The sequence below is a fragment of the Antennarius striatus genome, chromosome 12 (assembly GCF_040054535.1).
Source record: "Antennarius striatus isolate MH-2024 chromosome 12, ASM4005453v1, whole genome shotgun sequence".
Taxonomy (NCBI): Eukaryota; Metazoa; Chordata; class Actinopteri; order Lophiiformes; family Antennariidae; genus Antennarius; species Antennarius striatus.
Genome location: NC_090787.1, coordinates 19,848,193 through 19,875,371, shown reverse-complemented (window position 1 = coordinate 19,875,371; position 27,179 = coordinate 19,848,193). Strand labels below are relative to the sequence as shown.

General features: G+C 42.4%; 1 protein-coding gene across 1 annotated transcript; it reads right to left on the bottom strand.

The window, feature by feature from the left end:
• Nucleotides 1-682: 682 nt before the first annotated feature.
• On the bottom strand, nucleotides 683-11,232 carry tnfsf11 (TNF superfamily member 11). The gene is made up of 4 exons (XM_068328501.1): nucleotides 10,766-11,232; nucleotides 7,316-7,351; nucleotides 2,843-2,969; nucleotides 683-2,335 (listed from the first exon to the last, which is right to left on the bottom strand). The coding sequence occupies exons 1-4, from the start codon at nucleotides 11,012-11,014 to the stop codon at nucleotides 1,896-1,898; spliced, it is 852 nt and encodes a 283-aa protein (XP_068184602.1). The 5' UTR covers nucleotides 11,015-11,232; the 3' UTR covers nucleotides 683-1,895.
• Nucleotides 11,233-27,179: the final 15,947 nt, after the last annotated feature.

Genomic DNA, 27,179 nt, shown 5'->3' with positions numbered 1-27,179 from the left:
TCTTTTCATTAAGGAAACTCAGGAACTGTTGCATATTTCAGAAAATATGGCAATAAAACTCAAAACCTAATAATTTCCTTAAACAGCTCTTTTAAACCTCTTATTTGAACAATGAGTTGAAGCTCATTGTTCCAAAAACACAGCATAAATGTGTGAACTATTCTATGCTGGTGAACGCCCACGTGTGTAGACAATAAAGGAGTGTTTCAGCTAGGCTAACATTAAAGGTTACCCTCTTTCACATGCCACAGAGTCATTAGATATGTATCACTAGAGGAACCAAAGGGACTTTCAGTCAAGTATTGAAACTCCCATCATGCTTGCAGCAGGTGGTCTACGTCTGCTGTGTATCAGCAAAGCGGCGCGGTGTTGAAACGCCAGCAGTCCACAGCTTCAATGGGCTGGCGGTAGCGTAAAGGAACACTGTGACCTCAATCTAGGATTACGGACGTGCTACACTTCCTGAAGCCTGTGGATATGGACATGTGTTCCATTCCCACTCACGGCCCATTGCACCATGTCAACCCACACACACAACACTTTTTCCCTAATGCCTGTTGAATAAAGACAAAATGATTAAAATAAAATTAGGGTGCCACACACACACACACACACACAAAGTTCTTGACTGTAAACAGCAACACCAGCCTGAACTGGATATGGTAATACACATGAAACATGGTTCGAGTTTCTTTTTTATTAAAACTTACACACACATAAATAAAAAGGATATCAAATGAAGATCTTACAGGTATGCTACAATCTTGTAGAAGTAACAATATAGTCGTATTGCCTTTGGCTAAGCAAGTGCACACAGAATTGTCAAAATCAAGATACATAAATATGAAATTTAAACTGAAGCTCCTGTGTTTCAATAACAAAAAGCATATCTACTATTTACTATTATAAGTGCTGCATAATGAATATCATACAGACATAAAATATAAATGACTGTTACAGCCGAGCGGTCACTTTAACAATGACCTGTCTCTTTACTTCTGTATCTAATAAATAAATATTTAGTGCATATTCCCATTTACCTCACAGAGGAGCCAAATGAAAAAACAAATTAAGTTAAAAGATGAACCAAACTCAATTTGGTTTCTCTAAAGAAGAGTCTTTGTGTGTCATTTCTATTTAGACAGTCCAGCTATCTGAATAGCAAACAAACAAATGTCATTTCCTCTTTAAAATGACATCGTTTAATCGATGTTGTCAAGTTATTACCCTCAGTGAGGAAGTTAACTCATTAAATTTCATCAACACATTGAATTGAAGTTTCTGGAGCACACTGAAAGTGATTTGATTGTGAATTTTGTATTGTTTTAAGTTTCCGAGAGCGAGTCGGATCATCTAACAGTCTATTTGGAAGGATGCTGCAAGGACGTCTCTTTTGGACACGTGTAAAACTGATCAGGAATACAATTGTTGCTTTTACTGCTGTGAGTCAGAGAGAAGCCAGAAAGTTTTGTTATTGTCATTGTGTCGTCATCTGCAGACAACAGTTCTGTGTCAGCAAGACACTAAGTTTCTACCCAATGAACATGAACAAATCATTGCACTCGCAGTTTGCAAACAAACTTCCTGATTTGCTGCCTTGTGATATGTACAGTATAATTAGTGCATGGAAACCTTTAAGTTTTATTGATGAACTAAATCTATTGAAATTTCCAAATACAAAACATCATTACTTAAAAGATCCAGTGTTGTTCTCGGTGAAAAAGAAAGCAGTGTGCTTGATTTCTGGGGATATTTCTGTAAATGTAAAACCAACCAAACGAAACAAAAATACAAAATATACACTTTGGACAACTCAACATTAACAGTGGTTCTTTGACAATAAATGTTCAGTAGCAAGTCCGCTCCTTATGTTTAAAAAAAACAAACAAAAAAAATCAGTTACCCAACTTAATGGCCCCAAAATATGTCCCTTCTTTCTGAGGGTCCAGCATCCAAGCATTGGACACATTGACAAACAAGGCGTCGCCCTCCTCGAGTCGAACTCCTCGGCCCTGCTGGGCACAGTACATGTTATAGCTTGTGATGTTCCAGCGCATGGTGCTGCCCGTCTTCATTATCACTATAGCCTTGCTATTCTGTTTAATACTCTCATGGGAGACATACTGGATGAGCTGCGTGTTGCTAACATCCACCGGTGGAAGCCCGACCTGGCTGCTGTCCTCTTGTCCAAATTTGTAGTAGCGGAAGCAGGTCTTGGCGTAAACGTAGTAGAAACCCGACTCCACCACCAACAGCTTCCCCTTCTGGTAGCCCATTCTGTGGCGATATCCATGCTCCTCATCCCATTCAATGGTAACAGCCTTTGGTTCACCCTCTTGAAGACACAAACAAAGCAAAGGAGTTTCTGGTAAAGGTATTTATATTTGGTTTTACATGAAGTAAAGATGGGTAATAAATCTTTGAAATTGGCTTCACCTGGTTTAAGTCCTCTGGATGCCCACTAAATGTGTAGCAGTGCATCTAACTACTGGCCTCGCGTGCTAGTTAGTAGTTTGTGAATGAATGAATCCCTTCTCACAGTGAAAGTTTCCAAGCAATAAAACCTCAATGGATAAAAATAAAGAGGTATGTTTGACACTGGTCTTAGTTTGATGTATCCTGTCAGCTGTTTTCCAGGATCGTTACTATGTCAGTGAGAAAATTCATGAGAATATACAATGTTTTTATTTCCTGTGTAATGACGTGAATGGCCACTAGGGGAACTCGGTTGAATGAGCCTCTGCCACCAGGTTCAATAAATACATCAAGAGCTTGTAATGTGGTTATCTTGACAGGCAGGAGTGACTATGATAAGAATAGGGTGTTACTTAAATGGACTTACTCTTGGAGTACTCCTGATGTACTCTGATGGGGAGGTGAGCTGATGGCAGGCTCTCTTTGTGAGTTTTGCACCGTCTGTTTTTTCTTGTGTCTCTCAGTGCATTCAGCACCGGCTCCGTCTGAACTTCCTACAGAAACCACAAAATGACCATGGAACAGACAATGAATGACAAATGAAATGTTCATAAACATCTGTTGTATTTTTTGTGTGAATATATGCTGCATCTGCTACGTGATGGTGTCCAACCTGAAACTTAAACCTTCATTGGTAAAGACACACTAGTGACACACTTAAGTCCACACTCACAGAGCTCAATTTCCTGGACACAGAAAATACTGAATTCAAGAATTTTGTTTTCATTTATAACGTCAATTTAATCTTATATAATAAATTCAATGTTGGTGGGACCTCGTCCAGGGTGTACCCTGCCTATGACTGTCTTTTTTAGATGAATGATTGAATTTCAATGTCACTAATGCCAAGTTATTTATTATGTTGAATCAATGTGATTAATTTAATGGAGTGGGTAATCACTAGAAGTAGAAAAATTTACGTGAAATTCCTTATTTTTATGTATAACATCTGTACACAAATATTATAATATCCTGTTTACACATAAGTAGCCTTAAATTAATTCAAAACAAAACAAGTTTAAGATCATTTAACAAACTAACCTGATCGAGAGCAGGCTTAAGCCCCAACAGCTCCTGAAATGCTAACCCACATTTTACTCCATTCCTCCTCCGAGCTGAAGTAAATCATACTTAAATAAATCATTCTAAACTATATGTTTATATTCAATAGATAAAAGTGCTATAATATAATAGATATCCTCTAGTCAAGTTGACATAACAATGGGAGAGCTGGAGCCTATCCCAGCTGGCATAGAGCGTGAGGCGGGGAAAACTCTGGGCGCGACGCCAGTCCCCCGCAAGGTACACAGAGCCATACAAACACACACACACACACACACACACACACACACACACACACACACACACACCCTCACTCCTAAGGGGAATTTGGAACGGCCAATTAACCTGAAGTGCACGTTTTTGGAGGTGGGAGGAAGCCGGAGAGAACCCACGCAGACACGGGGAGAACATGTGAACTCAGCAGAGTGGGACTCGAACCCGGAACCACCTTGTTGTGAAGCGACAGCGCTACCCACTGCGCCACCGTGCCACCCCCAGTTTTAGTACAATGATGTCAATTTGCTATTTAACTAATTATTATTAACTCAGTCAGCTATTATTCTTCAAACCATTATGTAAAGCATTCATTTTCATTTGGTAAGATTCTAACTTTTGAATCCAGGCATGTTCTGCTCGATTCTGGAGGCTGATCGGCAGAAGTGGTCACAGCTTCAGCATCGATTAATATTTCCTTATTTCAGGAAAATGTGTACATTTGCCATCAACTCTATCGTTTTGAACACAGAACACTTGTAAATGTATTCATTTTTACATTTTAATTACAGCTACGTTGAAAAAAACAGACAATTCCAAATATGGAATACCTAAACTGTGAAGCTGAGCAATGTTGGTTTTCATTGCGGAGTGTGTGTTTATGGAGGTCTCTCCCACAGGACACAATCCAAACACGACCGGGACATGTCAGGGTCCAATCAAATGTCAGCAGGGGACAGCATCCACTGCCCCCCCCCCCAGACCCACTCATGAGTCAAGGACAATCGACATGACATTTCATGCCCCATCATGAGGGAGCTGGAAGAAGATGACTTCACATCTCATTCAACTGGGAATTAAAATCATGCAGCAAAGCTTTCATTTACTGACTTCTGATTTCTCAGCTTTACCTCGACGTGTTTCTTTTTCACAGCTTCAGGATTTCCACTGATCCATTTACCTCAATTTTAGGGCTGCAGTCATTAATTATCCTAGTAACTGATTAATCTATCGATTCTCCTGACATTTTACAGGCTCAACAATAGTAATATAAAAATAGTCCCCTAAAAAACAGAATTGTTTCCCTTTTTTAGAGCATCACACACACACACACACACACACACACGTCTCATTGAATGCTGCAGCTAACGCCACCTTGTGTCCAGTCTGCTCTTAGCTTTGATGCTGACGTGTTGTGCTTATATTTACTGACACATGTCTTCCTTTCTTCTCAGTCAAGCCCACACTTTGTGTGCCAGACTATTTTTTCCTCTCATGGACGTTACAGTCCTCACTTCACATTCACATGACAGCAACAGCAGAGAAATAACCATCAGTGCAAAACACGACCTTGTGTAGTAGTCCAAACTGAAATGACTTTTAAGTTTAAAGTTATTGGAAGATTGTTTCAGCCACAAGCAGCGATCCCAACAACGTCATCTCACACCAACTCTGAACCAGAACCTCAGAAAATGACCCTTCATGAATAAAACGAGTCAAAAATGCACTGAATGTTACGATAAAGTATTTTTCACAATTTAAGTGGAGACAAATTTGCACAGCTCTCGATCTAAGTTAAGCACTGTATGTTGTCCAAAAACAATTTGCTGCACCAGCATGTTTAAAGCGCAACGTCTTGGAATGAGGTGAGGGTAAACAACCTTCTGCCAAGACTTCAAAGCAGCTGTGAACATTCTTCTAGCTGGCCCCAGATTGTGGGATCTATCTTGATTTGTGGTGAGACCGAGTCATTCTTGTTTAACCACAGAGGAGAGATTGTTTAGACAAAGTAACAGCTACTTGGCAACTTCCTGTGTGATGGAGTGCAGCATGGTGACAATCACTCTCAACTAGACACTGTTTTTACAAGAAGGAAGAATGCCCATCTACAAATAGACATCCAACTACTGCTAACTTGATTTCACTTGTCCTAAAATACCACAGTACACACAGGCCTCAGATAAAGCAGCAATCTGACAGTATCACTGTCAAAGAAGAAGAACGAGTTTCATTTGTCACGTCCACTCAGACGCTGCAGGTTGTGGTGAACGGAGTCATTTGATCCACGCCTGGCGTGGAAACACAGTCCAAACACAGCAACGTACATGACCAGCCAATGTCTGGCTTAATATTTGGAGTTACATGATGATGTCATGAAGGTGTCCATGCCTCAAGACCACTGCTACTGTATTGAGAGTTGATCCTTCATGAATTAACGGACACTATCTGGAGATATGCTCATGATCTAAAGCATTGTAGGCTTTTCATTTGTAAGACAGTGAGTGTTTCCTCATGTTTCTCATGCTGCCCTACACAGCAGATGGGTTCCATGCTTAGGGTTAGATGAGACTCCCTCAGAGCACAGATTACTTTTAACATGAAATGCTGTCTGGCTGAAACAGAGTTATTATCAAACCCAACTTGTTTCTATGGGTTTCAATGCGTTACTAAAGGCACATTTTTACACATTGCTCTGCAGATGACAAAAAGATTGAACATCTCTCCTTCACTGTCCTGTTTTCTCACCACACACAGACCAGACAACACATCCTGCCCCACACTGAAGAGCATGGCAGAGCTCGATGCCAGGACGGACAGTCGTCCACCGTGTCCTCTAGCAGGAAACACTGGCGGTCTGAGGGTTGACCCCAACAGAAAACAGCGTGGGCCAAGTGACCCTGTCACCCTGACACCTCATAAAGCTCACAGCATGTGTCTCTGAACGCCACAGGAAGCAGCCAATGGCTGACAGCACAAAAGACTCAGTCCAAGACAGGCTGGGTGGTTTGTGGAAGTGCTCCACCAGGGAAACCCAGGGCAAACACAAATACACCATTTCACATGAAATCAAAGCATTTTGGAAAAGTAAACACTAGTGAAGCAAAGCAGTGCTTTTATTGCGGCGGGATGGCTTTTGCTTCTAATTGATGAAATGTCGGCTAAAAAATTGGTTGTGACTTCACAAAGGGATTGAGAGTATCTGACAATTTCATAACTCGCTCACACTACTGCTGATCATAGTAAGAACACTATGCAACCACCGATGCCACAGAGTTACTCACTAGTGTGTTTCCACAGTGTCAGGAAGCAACCAATCAAATAACGTCAAGTTAGTTTTATTGATGGCACCAGTGGACACACAAAACAGCCGACATGCTCACGGTGGATTCTGGATCTTGTGTGTTTCATACACAATCAACTGTTATCTGTTCTCATTAGTACACACCAAAAAGCTTCATCTGTCAAATGAAGTCATTAGTCAGTCCAGTTTTTTCTCTTCCACAAGTTATAATACACTAGAAAACAAGATCACATGTTCCACTGCCTGTGTGAAGCCAACACCCCCTTTTAAGCACCAGGTCATCCCCAGGAGTATCGATGTTTTCACATGAGGTAAGAATATTAGAAATCGACATTTCAAGCATTTTGGCAAAACATATTTAGTCTTCCCTGTAGGATTGTTCTGATATAAAACATTTGGTTAGTATTACGTAAAAGATAAATTGTAATGTGTGAAGACTTAGAGAAAACTCCTTCGCAAAGTGTCCGCTGCAGTCAGACTCACCTCGATGGGCCGATGAGGGGCTGTGGACAAATCTACCTGCAGACAGAAAAACATGAAGGAGTGGATTTAGAAAGGTGAAGAACCACAATGATTCTATGATGTGTGTGTGTTTGAACACCTCCATCTGGATCTGCTCCCTCCCGTCACAATCTAACCGTTTTGACACAAATATGATGACGGCCATGAAATTTATTGTGTCTCTTTTTGGATGCCTGTTCTCCTGTTTAGGGTTTCTACGTTTTCCTCCTTTTTTTTCCCAGTGGCGCACTTCCAGTACATAACTAGCTGCTACCACATAGCGATGTGTTTATGCCAAATGCAAGCCAAAAAAAAAAATCTGAACACACAAATACTGAAAGGCAGACAGGAAAACAGACAAAGAATGAAACAGAGTCAGTAGCTCCCCGGGCGAACTGACTGCCTCCTGACAGAGCTGAGATGTGGCCTGCTCTCTTGGCTTGTTCAAACATGATAATTATTCACCACCATCAAAACAACACAAAGATACACAAAGATGACCTGACAAAAGGCAATGGACCATGTAGGGACATTTGTATTTTGATAGCATCTCTGCCTGCAGAGCAACAAATGAGAACTTCCAGGCTTCCTTGAACTTTGTGAGACTTCTTAGCCTCCAGTCTCCTCCAATCTGTTTATGCTCAAACTGTTTCAACCCATGACATGAACTGATGACAGACACAACCCCTACATGTACACTAACATGCATAAGAGGCAGTGCAGCATGGACACCCTGAGTGAAAACATCTGGAATCTGCAAACAACACCGACACACACTTCACCGAGTCTTCGCCGAATATTCATGACTTGAACTGCAGCGGCTGAAACAACAGAGGGATTTTTTTTCCATCAGGGGGAGTTTTAGATGCTATCATCAAGGCTGTTTTCAGGACGTGTTGCAACCGCTTGAAGCTGAGCACCATCAAAGAGACATGAAACCATACATACGCTACACAGACTACATACATACGCTACACTGACTACATACATAGGCAACATATGCTACATATATTAGGATACAAAGATGACAGCCTCCATATATGCACTATATAAACTACATACATAGGCTACAAAGGCTACATACAGACTGCATAGTCTATATACACAGACTACATACATAGGCTACATAGACTATGTACATACCCTAAATACACAGCCTCCACCGACTAGATACATAGGCTGCACAGACTGCATACATAGGCTACAAGGACTGCACACATAGCCTACTTATAATACATACAGAGCCTATTTGGATTTCATAAGCCTATAGATACATACACAGCCTGCATACATAATTTACATAGACCATGTACATAGGCTACAAAGACTACATACATGACCTACACACATAGGATACATACATATCGTCCATAGCATATATAGACTATACACACGGCATACACAAAGCCTACACACGACATACACATAACCTACACAGTCTACACACAAAACCTACACAGTCTACACACACAGCCTACACACACAGCCTACACATAGACTATGTGTGTAGACTGTGTAGACTACACACATCGTCTACACACATAGCCTATATAGCCTACACACATAGCCTACATAGTCTACACATAGTCTACACACATAGTCTACACACATAGTCTACACACATAGTCTACACACATAGTCTACACACATAGTCTACACACACAGCCTACACACACAGCCTACATAGTCTACACACAGCCTACATAGTCTACACACACAGCCTACATAGTCTACACGCATAATCTACACACACAGCCTACATAGTCTACACACATTATCTACACACACAGCCTACACGGTCTACACACAGCCTACATGGTCTACACACAGCCTACATGGTCTACACACAGCCTACATGGTCTACACACATAGTCTACACACACAGCTTACATAGTCTACACAGTCTACACACACAGCCTACATAGTCTACACAGTCTACACACACAGCCTAGTCTACACAGTCTACACACACAGCCTAGTCTACACAGTCTACACACACAGCCTAGTCTACACACACAGCCTACATAGTCTACACACACAGTCTACATAGTCTACACACATAGTCTACACACAGCCTACATAGTCTACACACACAGCCGACAGATAGCCTACACAGATAGCCTACACACATAGCCTACACGGTCTACACACACAGCCTACACGGTCTACACACACACAGCCTACACTGTCTACACACATAGCCTACACGGTCTACACACACAGCCTACACGGTCTACACACAGTCTACACACACAGCCTACACGGTCTACACACACAGTCTACACACACAGCCTACACAGTCTACACACACAGTCTACACACACAGCCTACACGGTCTACACACACAGTCTACACACAGCCTACACGGTCAACACGGTCTACACACAGCCTACACGGTCTACACACACAGTCTACACACAGCCTACATAGTCTATACACACAGCCTACAGATAACCTACACACATAGCCTACACATAGTCTACAGATAGCCTACACAGTCTACACACACAGCCTACAAGGTCTACACACAGTCTACACACACAGCCTACACGGTCTACACACACAGTCTACACACAGCCTACACGGTCTACACACACAGTCTACACACAGCCTACACGGTCTACACACACAGTCTACACACAGCCTACACGGTCTACACACACAGTCTACACACAGCCTACACGGTCTACACACAGTCTACACACAGCCTACATGGTCTACACATAGGCTACACACAGCCTACATGGTCTACACACATAGTCTACACACATAGTCTACACACATAGTCTACACACATAGTCTACACACATAGTCTACACACATAGTCTACACAGTCTACACACATAGTCTACACACATAGTCTACACACATAGTCTACACACACATAGTCTACACACACATAGTCTACACACACATAGTCTACACATAGTCTACACATAGTCTACACACAGCCTACATAGTCTACACACGTAGTCTACACACACAGCCTACATAGTCTACACACAGCCTACATAGTCTACACACGTAGTCTACACACACAGCCTACATAGTCTACACACAGCCTACATAGTCTACACACAGCCTACATAGTCTACACACAGCCTACATAGTCTACACACGTAGTCTACACACACAGCCTACATAGTCTACACACACAGTGTACACACAGCCTACATAGTGCTGTCACGCCTGAACGTGTCCCTCACCCCCACGCTGCTGTTCCTCTAACGAACCCCCTGATGTTGATGGACTAACCCGTGACGCGCCTCGGTGGACCGGTTGTTTACCCGGTAGGCTCTACCGGGTGGAGGACTAGTTACCGTGTGTACAGAGTAACACCGACACGCAGAACAGCGACACTCGACTCCACGTGATGACGGCACTGAGTGACTTTGAGGACCCCACGCCAGAGCGGCCCCACGCCGCGCCTACCTGTTGGAGGTAGCCCGTCAGGTGTAACAGGATCGCCACGCTGGAGGCCACCTGAAGCAATCCCATGACCACGAGGGTCCCGAACAAGAGCGATCGGTAAGTGGGCTCCGAGCTTTGCACCGGGTGGAAGCGGTGCTGTCCCGCCTCCACGTCCACGGTGCTCCTCAGATAGCCTCGGTACTCGCTGTGGGTAGCTGCCATGCTGTGCGCTCTGTGCCTGCCGTCTGGCTGCGGGGTCGAGTCCCACATTCACTGGAAAGAACCAAACTGAGATTTTCTGCCGAGTCCCTATAATCAGCCGTGGGCTGGCGGAGAGGGAGCGTTTCCGGCCGCAGCCAATCAGAAGAGTCCCTTCCTCCCACGAGGGAGGCGGAAGAGTGACGAGGCGCCAGAACCAGCCCGACTCGAACGCACGACAGGTAGGACGGGCTGTTGGCGGCTCCAGAGGCCGTTTACCGGGAGGAAAGCACCTCGGTGACACCGGCGCTGCGCCGAGGCTCAGGGGCCACAGCATCGGTTCGGTTAAACGTGAGACGGGCTGAACACATGTCCGCCTGGGCCCCCCCCTCGGTGCGGATCCATCTGAGGTTGTTGGTGCTGGATCTGGATGTTTCACACAGATGTGTGACATCCAGGGGCCCCCAGAGTTCAGAGGGGGTCAGGAGCCCCTCTCTCTGGGGGATATGTGACACCAAACAAGTGCTTCTGAAAAAAAGAAAAGTTAAGCTTTTTTTAACAAGATTTATGAAAACTCTTCATCAAGTTATCAAGTTTCATTTATACAGCGTTTAATCATGGCAGCAGACATTTCAAAGCGCTTCAACAAACAAACAAACAAACAAACAAACAAACAAACAAACAGCGCTTCTGAACAAATTTAGACATCCTGAACAGTTTATGCTTTACAAAAATAAATTGTGACCGGACTGAAAGAAGTCAATAAATTAAGTAAATACAACACATTCAGAAGAAACACCAGATCTGACACCTTCCCAGTTTAGAAACTACAAACAGCAGCACATTTCATTTTGAATGTGCATTCTGTGTAGCATCCCTTTGCAGGATTAGTTTACACTGTATGCTGGTGGCCCTCATAACATCCCCATAGCAACACAACAGCAGCACAAATAGATTGATTAATTACAAATATGAAATGCAGTTTTCAACCCCTGGAGAAATGTCTTCTTTAATTTGTAACATGATGATATTAATACTATTTAACGACTGCTCATTTGATTTAACTATAAACTCATTTTGAAGTGTTCCTTAACCAGGTTACAAAAAATGACAGCTGGACATTTAATGTTCATCAAACCTGCTGTATGTTAACTGCGTATAAGCAAAGCCTTAACAAAACATGCCATGATGCAAGTTCACAAGGTTGGCAGGGTCTGTAGGGTTAGTGACGCAACAACCAAGCAAGCAGGGATGGATCCTCTCTCCATGTCCACCATCCAAATACTCTATATGTGTACATATACTGTACATATATACACACACACATACCCACACACATATATACATATATACACTGTATATACACACACATGTATATATGTGTGTGTGTGTGTGTGTGTGTGTGTGTGTGTGTGTGTGTGTGTGTGTGTGTGTGTGTGTGTGTGTGTGTGTGTGTGTGTGTGTTTTATATATATACTGTATATAGTGGATTAATGAATTTATTACGTCACAAAATTATTTTACTCACTGAAATTTATAATAAATAAATAAAATGGAATCATTCTGTTTTACAAGGACATGTTGGGTTTTCTGACTAAAAGTTTTAAAAAAAACTACGTATACAGACATTCTCAGTCCTGACTTATGACTCCATAGACATGTGTAGGCTTGTCCGCCTGCCTTTTTTTTGCCTGACTGTTGTCTTTTTTTTGTTTGTTTGTTTGCTTTTTTTCCCAACATTTTCCTGTGTTTGCAAAGATTTTCTGAATGAATGTGGTGCATTAACTAATTGTTGAGAGCCAACGATGGGGTGTCGCTCCAGAAAACAGTAGAGCACAAGCCTTTAAAGGACTGACTCAGCCAAAAAGGGTTATCCAGACGTAAAGTGGTCGCCCACGTCAGCGGACAGTCGGAGGGAGTTTCTGCAGAACACCCTTAGGACTCCAAAACAAAGAAGTGAAGCAGATTTTGTCTTTGAAATAGTAAAAAAAAAAATAGATGAAAACAAAGGCCTGAATCTCTCTGTAAATTTCATGATATCAAGAGTCACAAGACGCAGAATCTTCACTTCCCCATCTAAATTAAGAGCTGTGCCCCATCCGTAATATACAGCTATATCTCGTCTTAGGTCGTTTCTTGTTACATCGTTTTTGATAAATAAGTTGGCTTTCAAAAATATACACAGAAAAATAAAAATCAAGTTTACATCATTTTGCTGGAATTAAAAATAATAATAATTCCTGTATTTATTTGATAACCTTAAAAAGGCTTTTATTTTACATTCAATTGAAAATAAAGTGTCTGCAAACTCTGGTAAATATAGCCTAATTATATTTGTAAATTTAAATTTTTTCTGTACTATATTTACAAAAAATATCATTTATTAAATTTTAAGCTCAAAATAGATCAGTATTAACCATATGTTATTGAAAAGACATTTGTTACTAAAGTAGAGTATAGAGCTGGGAATGGTGACTTTCCGTTTAGCCTGGAGACAAGTTAAGTGAGGTGTACCAGTATTGACAAGCTCTCGTATACATGCTGCTTGGAGAACAATGAGAAATCGTGATCTCTGCATACCTCAGTGTTTACTTGATACCTGGAAACCCTTATCACATTTTATAGACCTTTTTATAGACATTTTAATCTCTGCTAGGGTTTAACTCCTAGCGGGACATATACAGTATGTGCATTCAAGCTTGTGCTATTTTTATTTTTGAGGAAAATGTCCTATTAAAGTTCTTCCAGATTGCTCCTTAAACAGATGTTAATACACAAAAAAAACCTGCGGAATTTTGATAACATAACTGGGTTACACAGTTCCTGCGTCGTAAAATCCTGCTCGTACAGAATGTACAGCCTTAAACCGAGCAGTAAGGTGAGCCCAGGTGAATTTCCCTTTCTGCATCAAACGAAAACATACATCTGGCTCTGTGGTCTCTGTGGTCTGTCATATCACCGACAGCACAACTCTATCAAGGCAACAAGTTAGAGCAAAATTCTACAGGTTAATGTTCTGTTGGTTATACGAAGACTATACATAAGCTTAACACCTTTACAAGCTTACAAATTATAAGTCTACTTCACTTTTGTACTTGGCTTATGTGTGTAGTCAATCGGCCAAAACAATATTGAAACTGGCTCCTGAAATTATACTGTACTACAAAAATGACAAATTCCTAGAAGTCAAAAGGCACCACTTCAGCTGGTTATTGTGTTTGAGCATTTTCTGAAGAAATGGTGACTGTTCTTTGAGTTTGCTGTAGGATAATGCAGACAGATCAAGTTAAAACATTCCTATATAGCACAGACCTGAAGAGTTTTTAATGAAATCTTCATATCATGTTTTGCTGCTGCTGTTAAACAGATTGTGTGACAGTGGAACTAGTTACTGCTACTGTTAAACAGTGTGTGTGTGTGTGTGTGTGTGTGTGTGTGTGTGTGTGTGTGTGTGTGTGTGTGTGGTGTGTGTGTGTGTGTGTGTGTGTGTGTGTGTGTGTGTGTGTGTGTGTGTGTGTGTGTGTGTGATAGTGGAACTAGTTACTGCTCCTGAAGTTAAATTGCAGACCAACAGAACTTATATTATTAAGTTTCAGCAAACAAGTGAGTCTGTCTTAAATAAATAATAAATGAATAATTCTTTAAAAATCCCCTGAGAGAAATCACTTTTTTTTACTTCAGATATTCACATATCATGTGTGTGACATCACTGTGTCTCACTGTTGCTTGCTATTGAAACGTCTCATGACAACTCATTGAATTGCTTCTGGAGACTAATCATTCCAACATAAGCTGTAGGGGATGTTGGGCAGTCAGGGCCAGCGAGGCCTTCTCTTTAACCATTATGACGAAATAACAAAAACATGCAATCTGTGTTTATTAATATATCACAGGTTAACTGCATAATTGTTACTTAAATCTGATTTCAGAGAATAAGAATGGGGATTAGAGAATTGACATATACTGGGCAGTTTAAGGTACACCTGTGTACTAACCATGATGTCAGATCAGCATCTTGATGTGGCACACCTCTGAGGTGGGATGGATTACCTCAGCAAAGCAGAAGTGCTCACTATCACACATTTAGACAGATTTGTGAACAATGTTTGAGAGAAATGGTAATATTGTGTATCTGGAATGACTTATAGATCTTTAAGTCCATCTCATGAAAAATGGGAGCAAAAACAAAAGTGTTGCGTTTATATTTTTGTTGAGTGTAGTTCTGATGGATTCAGTCTGGAAGCCAACAAGTTGATGAGCTGGTTTTCCATGTGAGGATACCCCCCCCCCCCCAAAACAGTCAATCTCATGGCGCTCCAATCAGTTAATACTCTATCATTATGGGCTTTCTGGCTTCACAAAACCACACTCATGATTTTATCTATGTTGCAATTCCACCACATTTTCCCCGGACGATCACTTCTGTTGTTGTAGAGAGCTGCCTGAGCTCTTTCACTTCAGTAACATTTTAGCGTGAGGATGTACTGTGGATCAACATCTTGGTGAACTCCACTGACCTTCTGCTCTTGGCTGCCTGTGGTCTGGTATTGGCCTTGACTCTGGTTGCTATGACATGCTCTCTTTTCAGTCATTAATACACTGTGACAGCCTGTGTTTTATCTGTGGGTTTCCAGTGCCTTCAGCAATCGGACACAAAAAGTCAGAGAAAAGACTATTAGGACAGACAAGGTTAGTGTCAGTGTTCACTGGGATTCACAAGGTTCACCCTAGTATTTATGTTGGCTTCACTCTAAATTGTACATGTTCAGGTGTTTCCCCAGACATGACAGACAACAAAAGCCCTGCAGCTAAAGGAAAGAGACGTAAAGGACAGATCAGAAAGTGTGAAAAGAAGTTAACTTGAGAACTGACTTCTCAAGTCAGTCTCAGCAGGCTCAATAGTTCATCTGTTTGAGTCTCAGGGTCAAGGGTGAAAGGTTGAGGCTTGCAGACAGACAGAGTGTGGAGTCACAGAGAGCAGAATCTGGTTATTTCAGCTTCAGAAGGTCCAGCATGATTCCACTGAGTTCAGCCTGGTTGGAAACCAGAGGAAATACAGAAGCCGAAAATGAGGAAATGGTTTAGCTCCTGTCTGGCACAATAATTTGATGATACTGATTGTGCACAGCCTTGTAGACGTATTTAATTAAGTTAGTCAATAACATTCAAATGTGTAACGAGGCCAGATGTTTCCACTGTTGATCACTGTTCACTTTTCTCCGATTGACAGATTGTTTGTAAGACTCTCAGCATGAGGAGTAGAGGACTGTCTGCCTCCCCTCACTCACACATCCTCTGTGGTCAGAAGGTCACTGAAGTCTGCCAGGAGAATTTATCTGACTGCAGTGGTATGAATGCTGCTTGGTGGCGTTTTCATCTCCAGATGTGAAAGATGGAAACAGATTATTGTTTCCAACTAACCACCAGCAAACAAGGAACCAAGCCCCCATGGAGCAGGTCAATGGAATCTGATTGAAATCCATTTAGAACATTATTATTATTTATATTACTGTTACTATTTTTTTTATAAATTAATCAATTAATTAATATTCCTCAATGTTAAAATTGCAGCAGACATAACAGTGAAAGAAGAATGAGGACAACCACAAAGTCATTCGGCTCCATCCACTGGGACTCGTGTTTATGTAACTAATATGTAATTTGGGGGGTAACTAACAGAATAAATTCAATTTTGACCTGATGGAAAGGTTAGGAGATTCACAATCTGTGCATGCCCTCCACTATGACACTCCAAATATGACACATGCCACATGCATTGCTGCACAATAGTTCTGCAGCCCCTGCAGACCACTGGATAAAGGACGGCTGATGACCCAAAGCATTTTTAAGTGTCCTCAGTCTCCTGCACTTTGGTCCTTCATGTTCAGAACATTTGTGTTGTCAATCAATCAAGTTTTATTTATAATGCGCTTAATCATGGCAACAGAAATTTCAAAGCGCTTTAACAGACAGAAAAGCCCAACAGAACCCTCCAGAGCCACCATAAGCGACAGCGGCAGGGAAAAAACTCCCTCATTGAGGAAGAAACTGCGGACAGGACCCAGACTCTTGTGGGCGGCCATTTGCTTTGACTGGTAGGGTGGGGAAAAAATACAATTAATACAAGGACACAGTAAGGGAAAGAGAGAGACAGAGAGACAGTGGCAGATAGGCCAGGTAGAGTCAGTTTCTTCAGGGCTAAGGTTAGGCGATTTGACGCAGGTGATGAAGTGGGGATGGGAAAGTCAGGCTGCGTTCACCGACTCCTGGGTTGTTGTCTTTAATACACGTTCCCCATCATGTAGTTGGTAAATTCAGGGCACAATTAAAGCTGCATGGATGACTGTAAGATGGCACGGAGGAAGAAAGGCAGCAGGACCCCAGCCCATGGTTAGATTTGGGGTGATACTGGCAGAATGCGAGGAGCAGGTCCACAGTGGATGAGGGTTGAACCTGAGTGTGTGGCCAGTCCAGTTTGTTGTTGAGTTGAACACGATATCTGTGTACAAAACCTGGACGTTGACTGATGCATTCTGACGAGCCTTACTTCAGAAATATATCAACACTTCATTTGTCTTGCTTGCATTGATCCACAGGTTCACGGGTGACCTCCCTATGCTCCTGATTGTTTCCCTCAGACACATGTCTGATGATGGCCATCAAAGAACCATCAGTCATCAAAGAACCTCTGGAGGTGTAAGGAAACAGCACTGTGGGGCCCCAGTGCTGCAGACACACAGTCTCTAAGTCTCACGTCCTGCGGGCTGTGGGTGAGGTTGTTGGTGGTCCATGAAGCAGGTGACAGTCGACTCCAGCTTTTTCCGGCTTCCTCTGCAACAGCCGTGGCTTGATCGTGTTGAAAGCGCTGGGAAAGTCACAAAACATGACTCTGTCAGTGTTACCACTGATTCCAGTGCTTCCAGTACTCTCCAGATGTGACAGCATCTTCCACACTACTGCCAGGTTGATAGGCAGACTGCAGGTGGTCCATCTCACACTCCACCAGGTGTTGGACGTAGATAATCCTCGTCAGGATTTCCATCATGTGAGAGACTAAAGCCACTGGTCTGAATCAGTTGGGCTCCCTGGGGTGGGCAGTCTTTTGAACTGAAACCACACTTTATATTTTCCACAGGAGTGGATCTTTCTCCAGACTAAGGTTCAGGTTGGAGATGTGTGGAAGAACTCCACAGACCTGATCTTCACAGTCCTCAGTCAGTCTGGAGTTAGATACCATCACTTTCCTCACCTTGGTCCTCCAGAGCTCCTTCCTCACCTGATTTCCATGTTTCCCTCAAAGCAAGAAAGGGTTTGCGCTTGGGTTTGGCCCCTGGTTTGCTTCATACCTCTTGCAACCTTCTGCAGCTTGGCTGAAATAACACTGGGAATTCATGGATTTCATCAATCGATTTTCACCTTTGCCCCCTTTCCTACAGCCTTCATCCAATCAAAACTGCTTGCATGAGTCCTCTGGTCACACAAATAATAAACCGTTTGGTTCAATTAGAACTGGAGAAAGCCAAACCAACAAGATAAAACAAACTACTTCCCTTAATCCTAGTAGGTAAGCTTACAAACAGGTACAGTATGTTTATAGCACCAGTAACCAACTACTGCAGCACAATTATTTCACAGTCCCACAACCAATCTACTCTGCCCAGACATAATCTTCTTACTGGTACGAGGTTGAACAGTAATGGACCACTCCACATGTTCATGTGTCATCAGACTTACAAAGATGGACATAGGCCCTGCTGAGGCTTTGAGAACTAGACCCTCTTTTCTGTGTGTCAGGGCCTGAACCACGTGGCCGGTCGCTGGTCACTAATACCAGTGACAGATAATTAGTAGTATTAACAAGATGAAACCACAACAGCAAAATACACATAAAACAACTGGAAATGTCACGGTTTGGTGTGGCTGTGCTCGTGTGTGGCAGAAAGAGAGGCCAAATTTGTGAGTGGACCCTCAGCTCCACACTTGTTGGTCCTCTCCACACCTGAAGCTCATCTTCACACCCGTGGACTGTCTCGACACCTGGACTCAGTTGGGCTGATTGTCATGAGGCTTTTTAAGCCAGGTTTTGTCAGAGCCTTTTGCCGGTTCGTTTCCTAAAGGTTGGTCCTGAAGTCTTGTCCTGTAGTTTAGTTCAGAAGTCTGTCTTGTAGTTCTGTTTTGTTCCTGCCCTGTTCTGCCTGCGTTCTGCTTGCCATCCTGTCCGTGTCTGGAGTTTGTTTCAGTTTCTGATTAAATCATGGACAAAAGCTGTGCCAACTGTGTCCTGCATTTGGGTCCATATCCTGCCTTCCGTGACAGGAAATGAGACAACACATAGATTAGAACAGCTCAGTACCAAAACGCCTCTCAGACTCAGCAAAACTGTTCTCTTTGCAAATACACCTTATTCTGTATTTCTAGGCCATCTCCCACCCATGAGCTTACCATTCCGGCCCTCGGAAGATGCTGTCATATCCGTGGTGGGGAGGCCATGTTGTGGTCTCCAGGTGCAGGACACATCATCTAAACACCACAAAGCTGAAACACCCTGGCTGTCCTGTCATTGGCTGTCAGATTGTGACAATTCAGCTCAGATCTCCGTTGTTCCTGTCTTCATGTATTTTTCCATCACGTTTTCCCGGCCCAACCAAAGGTTTCCTGGTTTCTCAGGAATCCTCCAGCTCCAGTTCTGGATCCACTCCAATCCTGGCTTCCTCGTCTCTTCCTCGGAAAACAGATTTATAACTGTATAAATCTAGGAAACATGTGACAGGAGGCAATATAAATAGTAAAAACACACAAATATAGCACACAATCCTAAAGATTAAATCTGACATTATGATCAGGAATATGTTATGGGGTGAATTAATTTTTCTTTTAATGAGAATCCTAGCAGTTTGTAACTTTCATCCTCTTTGTTGATGATGATTTTGGGTTTTTCACTTGCTTTGATCCAAATGGGATGTTGGATCTATTGGAGGTAATTGGTGTTGAAAATGTCATTAAATAATTGATCATTCTCATTAGGATTGAATTATACAGTGAAATAATTATTTGTGCTAATGTCAAGTGAATTTGGTTGTTATTAAAAGAATGATTAATAGGAATAAAAATGATTCATCATTCATTATAATTGAAGCTATTTACATAAGGAACATTTTGGGCCACCATCGTGGAAACAGAGAAGAAACAACCAACTGCAATCAGTCTCAGTGAGGACCCACACACGGCATCTGGTAGACGCTACGAGAACATGAAGGCAAGACAGGCAGAAACAGGACCAGTTTAATCTACAAGCCATCAGGCTCCTGGACCTCTGACTGACTGAACCCACACTGGGACATCGCCACACACTTGAACAGCATTAATATTTTTTTCTACCAGCAGTGATATTTGCACTAAACCTATTTATTCTGCCGTGATCAGTGTGCAAATGTTGTCCTTACTGGTTTCTTTTAGTTCAGTCTAAACTGTTTATACAGGGTTTTAATCTTAAAGTAGTTATTTTAATTTTATTAATTTTTAGTTTTTTTAGTTTGGTGTAGTTCACCGTTTTGACATGTGTCAGGGATTCACGCAGTAAGAGTTTCATCGCAGAACTCTGTATGAAACCTCTTGGATCTTGAACATGATGCTCAGTCTCAGAGTGGTTGTGTGTGTGTGTGTGTGTTTGGGGATGGGGGGTTAGCATCTATCACCAAATGACAGGGGTAATGTTGCCCCCTGGGAAATGTCTCGTGGCTTGTACTCCCGTTGGCTTCAGATCTTACCTACAGGCCTTGAAGGCCCACTGAAACATTCAAGGCCTGTCTTTGTATCAAGCCATGGTTCACAAGGCCCACCGGGGTAAGGTGGTTCTGTTAACCTGTTCTGTAACGGTTCGTTCTTTTGAGCAGATATACCTAGATATCCATTCAGAGGAGCAGTCACTACACACACACCCCAGGAGGATCAGGAGAAACACCGATAGTGTTGACCAGGTCATGATCCCCCATCCTGACCTCTGCCCATTCTCTGGGGTCATCACAGATGCAGACCACACTGTCATCACCAAGACGGGTGTGTGCCTGTAGCAAGAGGAACCATGCGGTCATCAACAACAATGACTCTGATGTTTCCTTCTTCGCACTCTGGATCTTAAGCCCAAATGTACGCAAACGTCCGACTCCGTACATCAGTGGGTGGAGACAGACGAACAAAGACAACACTTTTATCAGTTTCTTGAAATCAAACCGTGAGAAGCTGTTTCTGCTGGATTTCGAGTCACTGTAGCGCCGTCTGCTCCAGCTGAGGAACGCTTGTTGCTCTAGTGAGTCACACTACCAATGTTCACAGATGATCCCAAACGTTATTTACCAGGTTACCAGGTCTGTTACCAGGCCACGCCAAGCGCCAGCTGCTGCTTTCAGTCATTTAACAGTCCAAACAAAGCGGTAGGTTTTGGAAACAGGACATCCCTCTTCACTCTGTTATTTTTCCTCCGCCTACAAGTCCACGTCTTTGCTCAGTTCCAGTCCTGTTCAGATACACACTCATAACTCAACATGATTGAGTCATTCCCTCAGACGCAACCCTTATCTCAGCCACCCCCGACCTCCCTGTCGTCTCCATCCTGTCTCATACACACACACACACACACACACACACACACACACACACACACACACACACATTGCAAGGAAATGTCTTAGGAAGTATTCCCCTCAGGTTTTGAAAGATGTTTCCAATTCCCCAGTGGTGACTCCATCAGCAACAAGGGGTTGCCTTTGGGTTTGTTGTCGGTCATTGGTTCAGTCACCAGTTGAATCATCAACTTGCTTCATCACAGCTCCAGACCACCCCTGACCAACGCGGTCCCTTTGCAGAAACAGAACAGCAGCACCCCAACTTAAAATCAGACGTGACGTAAAACCGAGGTGTAACGGTAACCATTATGACGGTTTTATTGGTCCAGGTCATCCATCCATCCATCCATCCATCCATCCATCCATTCATCTTCTGTACCTATTTTTCCTGATTAAGGTGCAGAGGGCGGAGCCTACCCCAGGGAAAAAGGTGGGGTACACTCCAGAAGAGTCACCGTTTCATTTCATGGCCACACATAGAAATAAACTAGCTGTTCATCACATCATTCTGTTTCACGGCCCCGCCCACTGACACAGGAAAGCATCCACTTCCACTTGACATTTTCAGACATTATCCATCTTAATCGAGTCATTTTGACATTCACTTATTTAGGATTATTGCATAAGTATAAGATAAAGGAGTGGGAATAGACTTTTAATGTGTTGACATTGGACAATGGATTAAGACATACAAACATGTAACATCTGCCGACATGAGTGGACAACACTTCACTGGGGCTTAACACAACGTAAATCAGAGTTTTGTACTGTGGAAGTCCAAGAAACCAAATAATTTGTTGTTGATCCCAACATTACAGAATGAAGAAATAAAGTAGTTCAGAATAAACACATTTCTGAACCGTAAAACATTTTAAATTCCTTACAAAATACAGATGGTGGAATTGTGTAATGAAAGATTTGAACGCCCTATTCTCTCACAATCTAGTGGAAAAATTGAATTTACAGAAACTTGAAATAATATCTGCAACATCGTATAAATAAAACAATCTTCCACATCATAAACTCGTTCGTTATTGCTTTTAGAGGATGTGGGGATTTTGGACTGCAGGTTTACAACCCCCACCTCAAACCAAATTTTCAGGGAGAATATTAATTTCCAAGTCAGTGTTTATGCGACTGTGGAGGTGCCTGTTTTTTTTCTGCCCAAGGTGGGCGAGGTCATCCAGCATTACGTCAGACCCACCTCAGCGATCCGGGCCTTTGGCTCGTGAAACAATCACACACATTAGTCCGGGGTGATCAAAGAGAAAGCAGTCGGACGAGAAGGGAAACAAAGGACATGTTCTTCAGTAAGGATGAGCTCGCTGGTTTTCCCCTTCCCAAAACAAAAGCCCGGTTCAGTAGATCATGATGATGGATTCCATGGGATTGAGTCAAGGAAGCCCCCCCACCCCATCATTTGTTGCTGTTCAGGAGAAGTGATGTCAGTGACTCACAAACCTACAATCTGTCCTTTCTGATGTTAGTGCGTATGTATGGTGTGTGTGCGTGTGTGTGAAAACCACAGAGAGTGGTATTTTGTCTGTCTCTTTCTTGCCCCCCTCCCACCACACACACACACACACACACACACACACACACACACACACACACACACACACACACACACACACACACACACACTTTCTCTCTATAACGTTGGTCTTGTCCTCTGGGGGTCAGGTACACTCTCTCCTAGCTTGCAAACAGAAAGACCTTTGTTGGTTTATGTGGAATTTAATGCAGTGTAAACACCTACAAATCAAGAACAGTATTAACTAAAACCTCAAATATGGAGACAGGACAGAACATGATGGATTTGCATGGTATTAATTTTAAAAAAACAAATCCTCCTCCTTTTAAATCAACCGGTTAGCGACTCTAACCTGTTAGGAGCTGTTGGTTCGTTCTGCTACTAGCAGCGGCGTCGGCGTTAGCAGCGGTTCAGGCCCTCAACGCTGGAATGCTTTTGTCACACAATCCAGAAAGTACTGATAACATATCAGCAGTAATCAGAGGAGGACGAAAGACTTGCACACGTGATGATAGCCATGGAACCCTTTGATTCGAGGTGATAGTATTCATGGTAGGATTATGTGTGTGCAGCTTTATCATGACGCCGATAACGGCTTGACTGACCCTTTGACATTAGAAGGTCCTGCTTAGAAAGACGACATCGTGTGGGGATTTTCATTTGTCACATTAATGAATGTATAAAATATTATTATATTTTATTATTATAAAATATTATACAATATTGAATTATTACGTTCACCCCTCAATGAAAGCCTGGTTCAGCGTAACAATGCACGATGGGTTGCTGTTTTATTTAGCTCTCCAAGCTATTTTTAAAGGGTTAGGTCACAGGGCCTTAGACACACAACACAGGAAATAGAGGTAGCATCTTTATTACCATCTTTAATAACACAGTCTTACGGATTCATTCCTTGACACAATCATTTTGTACTCAGCTGATAACGGTATGGAATACACTACCTCTTAATTCAATCTTGTGGGACGCTGAACCAACAACCAGATGAAGATTGCAAGAAAATGGTCCAAGTAGAACCTGAGTTTGGAAGTGTTACTTCACCTGCTCATCCTCTGAAGTCTGCTTTGCTTTTGGGTTCGTTCTTGTGGTTAACGTTACGCCATAACGGAGGAGTCTAGAAAAAAAAGCTTTATCTGATGTTATATTTGACTGTTTTGTGCTTTATCTCAATACCCCCCCCCCCAAAAAAAAAAAAGTCTTGTCAGATGTGTTCAGCTTTAGCTTAGTATCAGTGACAGGATACTCATGTCACAGTGCTTCAGATTTATACCCACATTCATTCATTCATTCATTCATTCATTCATTCATTCATTCATTCATTCATTCATTCATTCATTCATTCATTCATTCATCCATTCATTCATTTTCTTACCCTATTTACTTGTGCGGATCAATGGGAGCTGGAGCCTAACCCAGCTGGACTAGGGCGTGAGGCGGGGGAAACTCCGGGCACGACGCCAGATTTGTGCCCTTATTGAAACAAAACAAAACAAAAACATCAAATACTAAACAAAGTAAACAATAAATGAATAAATGATAAACAGTGGATCAAACACACAGACAATTAAGCAGCACTTAAAGAATAGTATGGGGGTACATCTCTGCCAACTGCCCCTTTGAATCAGTAAAATAAAGTAAAATAATAAGTATAAAATAGAGAAGAACAGAGGGATCAATCTTTCCCAGCAAGATCCATAAAAATCCTTCAAGCAGCTTGTGGTATAAATAATTTACTAGTTTTTCGTTGTCATCAACAGAGACAACAGATATCTAACTTGAGGCTGACTGGACGTGACTCCACCCGGTCAGGCCCCCCACCAGCTGATCAGATCTTCCTACGGACATCGTGGGATCTCTCGTAGGCCCGTCAGCAGGCTTCCCCCAGTCTGAAGACGTGCTAATCAGACACATTCCTTGCCTCCTGTATCACGATGCAACCTGCAATTACATGAGGTCATCCACCCTTCGTCCTCCTTCTTCTTCTCCTCTTCTTTGCCTCCGTCTCAGACAGACACCTGTATTCATTCACCACAGAGAGCACTTTCTCTGAGGCGCTGCTCATTGGAGTTGACATTAAATGCTGGTGCCTGTGTGGTACAGTTGTAATCACATAGCAACAATAGCTGTTTTGTGTGACTGTATCCAGACATAACTGAGAAATGTTACTGAGACCAGTTTTAATAGACACACATTCCTTCTGTCTCCTTGGGCACTACTGCAGAAAAACAGCAGCAAAGAGGGGGAACGGTGTCGGCTTGTAAAACGTCATCATTTGAACAAGTTTAAAGACCTGCTGGTGAGATCAAGTTCAACTTTTTAAAAACATTTTGCTGCCAAGCTAATAAAGAAAGAATGCAGCTGTAACAGTTATAACATGACAAGTCCGGCAGTTCTAGGGGGAACGAGACAGGCTGGTCGTTGGTGATCAGGGCTGCATGTCATGTAAAGGCACTGTGATGATGTCATGACATCTTCATGTAATGCACACGTGTACGTTGGGACATTTTCCACTCTTTTCTTGTCCCATCAGCTGAAAGGATGTTTGGAAATCATTGTTCACTCATTGTGCTGATAATTTGTGTCGCCATGGAGCAACAACTGTGAAAACATTCCTTGAAGAAACACATATGAGGTCAATGTCACAGCCTGCAAATAGTCCAGATCAATCGATCAATCAATCAATCAAGTTGGAGCTAGACTAATGAAGGGTTCTGTTTTCACTCATTAAGTCCATGCCTCAGAGACTGTGAGCTGCTATAAAGCCAGAGGTGGTGCCACAAAGTACTAGCGATGTGCTGAAGTGTTCTTTTCTTTGTTTTTCATGATTCCATAATTTGTTCCCTCTGCTTGGTATAAAACGTAACTGTTACTGACTACCACCGTTTTTTACTTGATTTCCTTTAGCGTTTCTTAACGACAGGAAGTTGCCGCTGACTTTATTTTTGTGTCATGTCTGTAATCTGCTTTTTCCCATCAAATCAAACAACTAAAGGAACATCCTCCAACTGGTGAGTCCATCATTTTTTCCAGTAGTTCTGCATGTCTAACAATCAGCTCATTGGTCCACGACACTGCCAACAAGTTTCAGTCAGGAAGCAACACAGTGTTTGTGAACACATGAACTACACAACACTGACAGCAGAGAGGATTCGTGAAAGAGGATATGAATCTCCTGTGTTGAGCCAGAAGCTTGTGGAGCAGTTGTCTGGTTTACAAGTCACTGCATTCTTCACTGTACTCATTAAGTACAGTGACAGCATACACTACATTTTAGTGTTTATGGGGTTTTTTTGGTGTGTGTCTTGTCGTTAGGGTGGACTGACTCCTATCCTGTACTGCAGTGGGTGTTGGGAATCAAAGAAGAGAGGGTGTGAGTTGGTTTTCTGTACACCTCAATGTAGAGATTCCTAATGATTTCAAAGTGAACTGAGCAACCCAAGAAAGACAAGAAAACCTTCAACCTGTCCAGCCTGGGTAGCTGCGTTATACTGCTGATGATGTTCTGAAGTCATGTGCTGTGACTCCTGCACCCTTAGTAGACGGATGGATGATGGATGGATGGATGGATGGATGGATGGATGGATGGATGGATGGATAGATAAGCGTGTGTGTGTGTGTGTGTGTGTGCTCAATTAAAACGCCCAAGCTGGCAAAACAAACGAAAGTTGGTGCGATGTTACGAGAACGTTGCTAATAAAGTTGATACACATTGGATTCAATCAAATTATTAGATTTAGAAAAAGAAAATGTTTTTATGCTAGTTGTATCATTTTATTTTTGTTGTAATTTATCCGCCACACGTTAGAGAACGGTCTGACGTTAAACCGGTCCGTGGCGTTGGCCGGGACCACTGACCTAGAGGAAACACATAACAATGACAGGAACTGGCCCCAGTGCTGATCCTTGTGTAACTGTTTAACCACTGCATGATTGTAAATCACGATTAAATTATGACTAATGTAAATAAGTCATAAGTTATAGTTCAAAGTATATGAATTAGTTAAAGCAAACACTGAAATAATGTGTCAGGGTTATTTCTGATTTGAAATGAGCTGTAGTGATC

Coding starts and splice junctions, on each gene's coding strand:
- tnfsf11 (XM_068328501.1), bottom strand. CDS start 11,014: ATGTGGGACTCGACCCCGCAGCCAGACGGCAGGCACAGAGCGCACAGC. Junction 7,352..10,765: donor TGACGGGCTACCTCCAACAG/GTAGGCGCGGCG, acceptor TTCTGTCTGCAG/GTAGATTTGTCCACAGCCCC. Junction 2,336..2,842: donor ACATCAGGAGTACTCCAAGA/GTAAGTCCATTT, acceptor TGTGTCTTCAAG/AGGGTGAACCAAAGGCTGTT.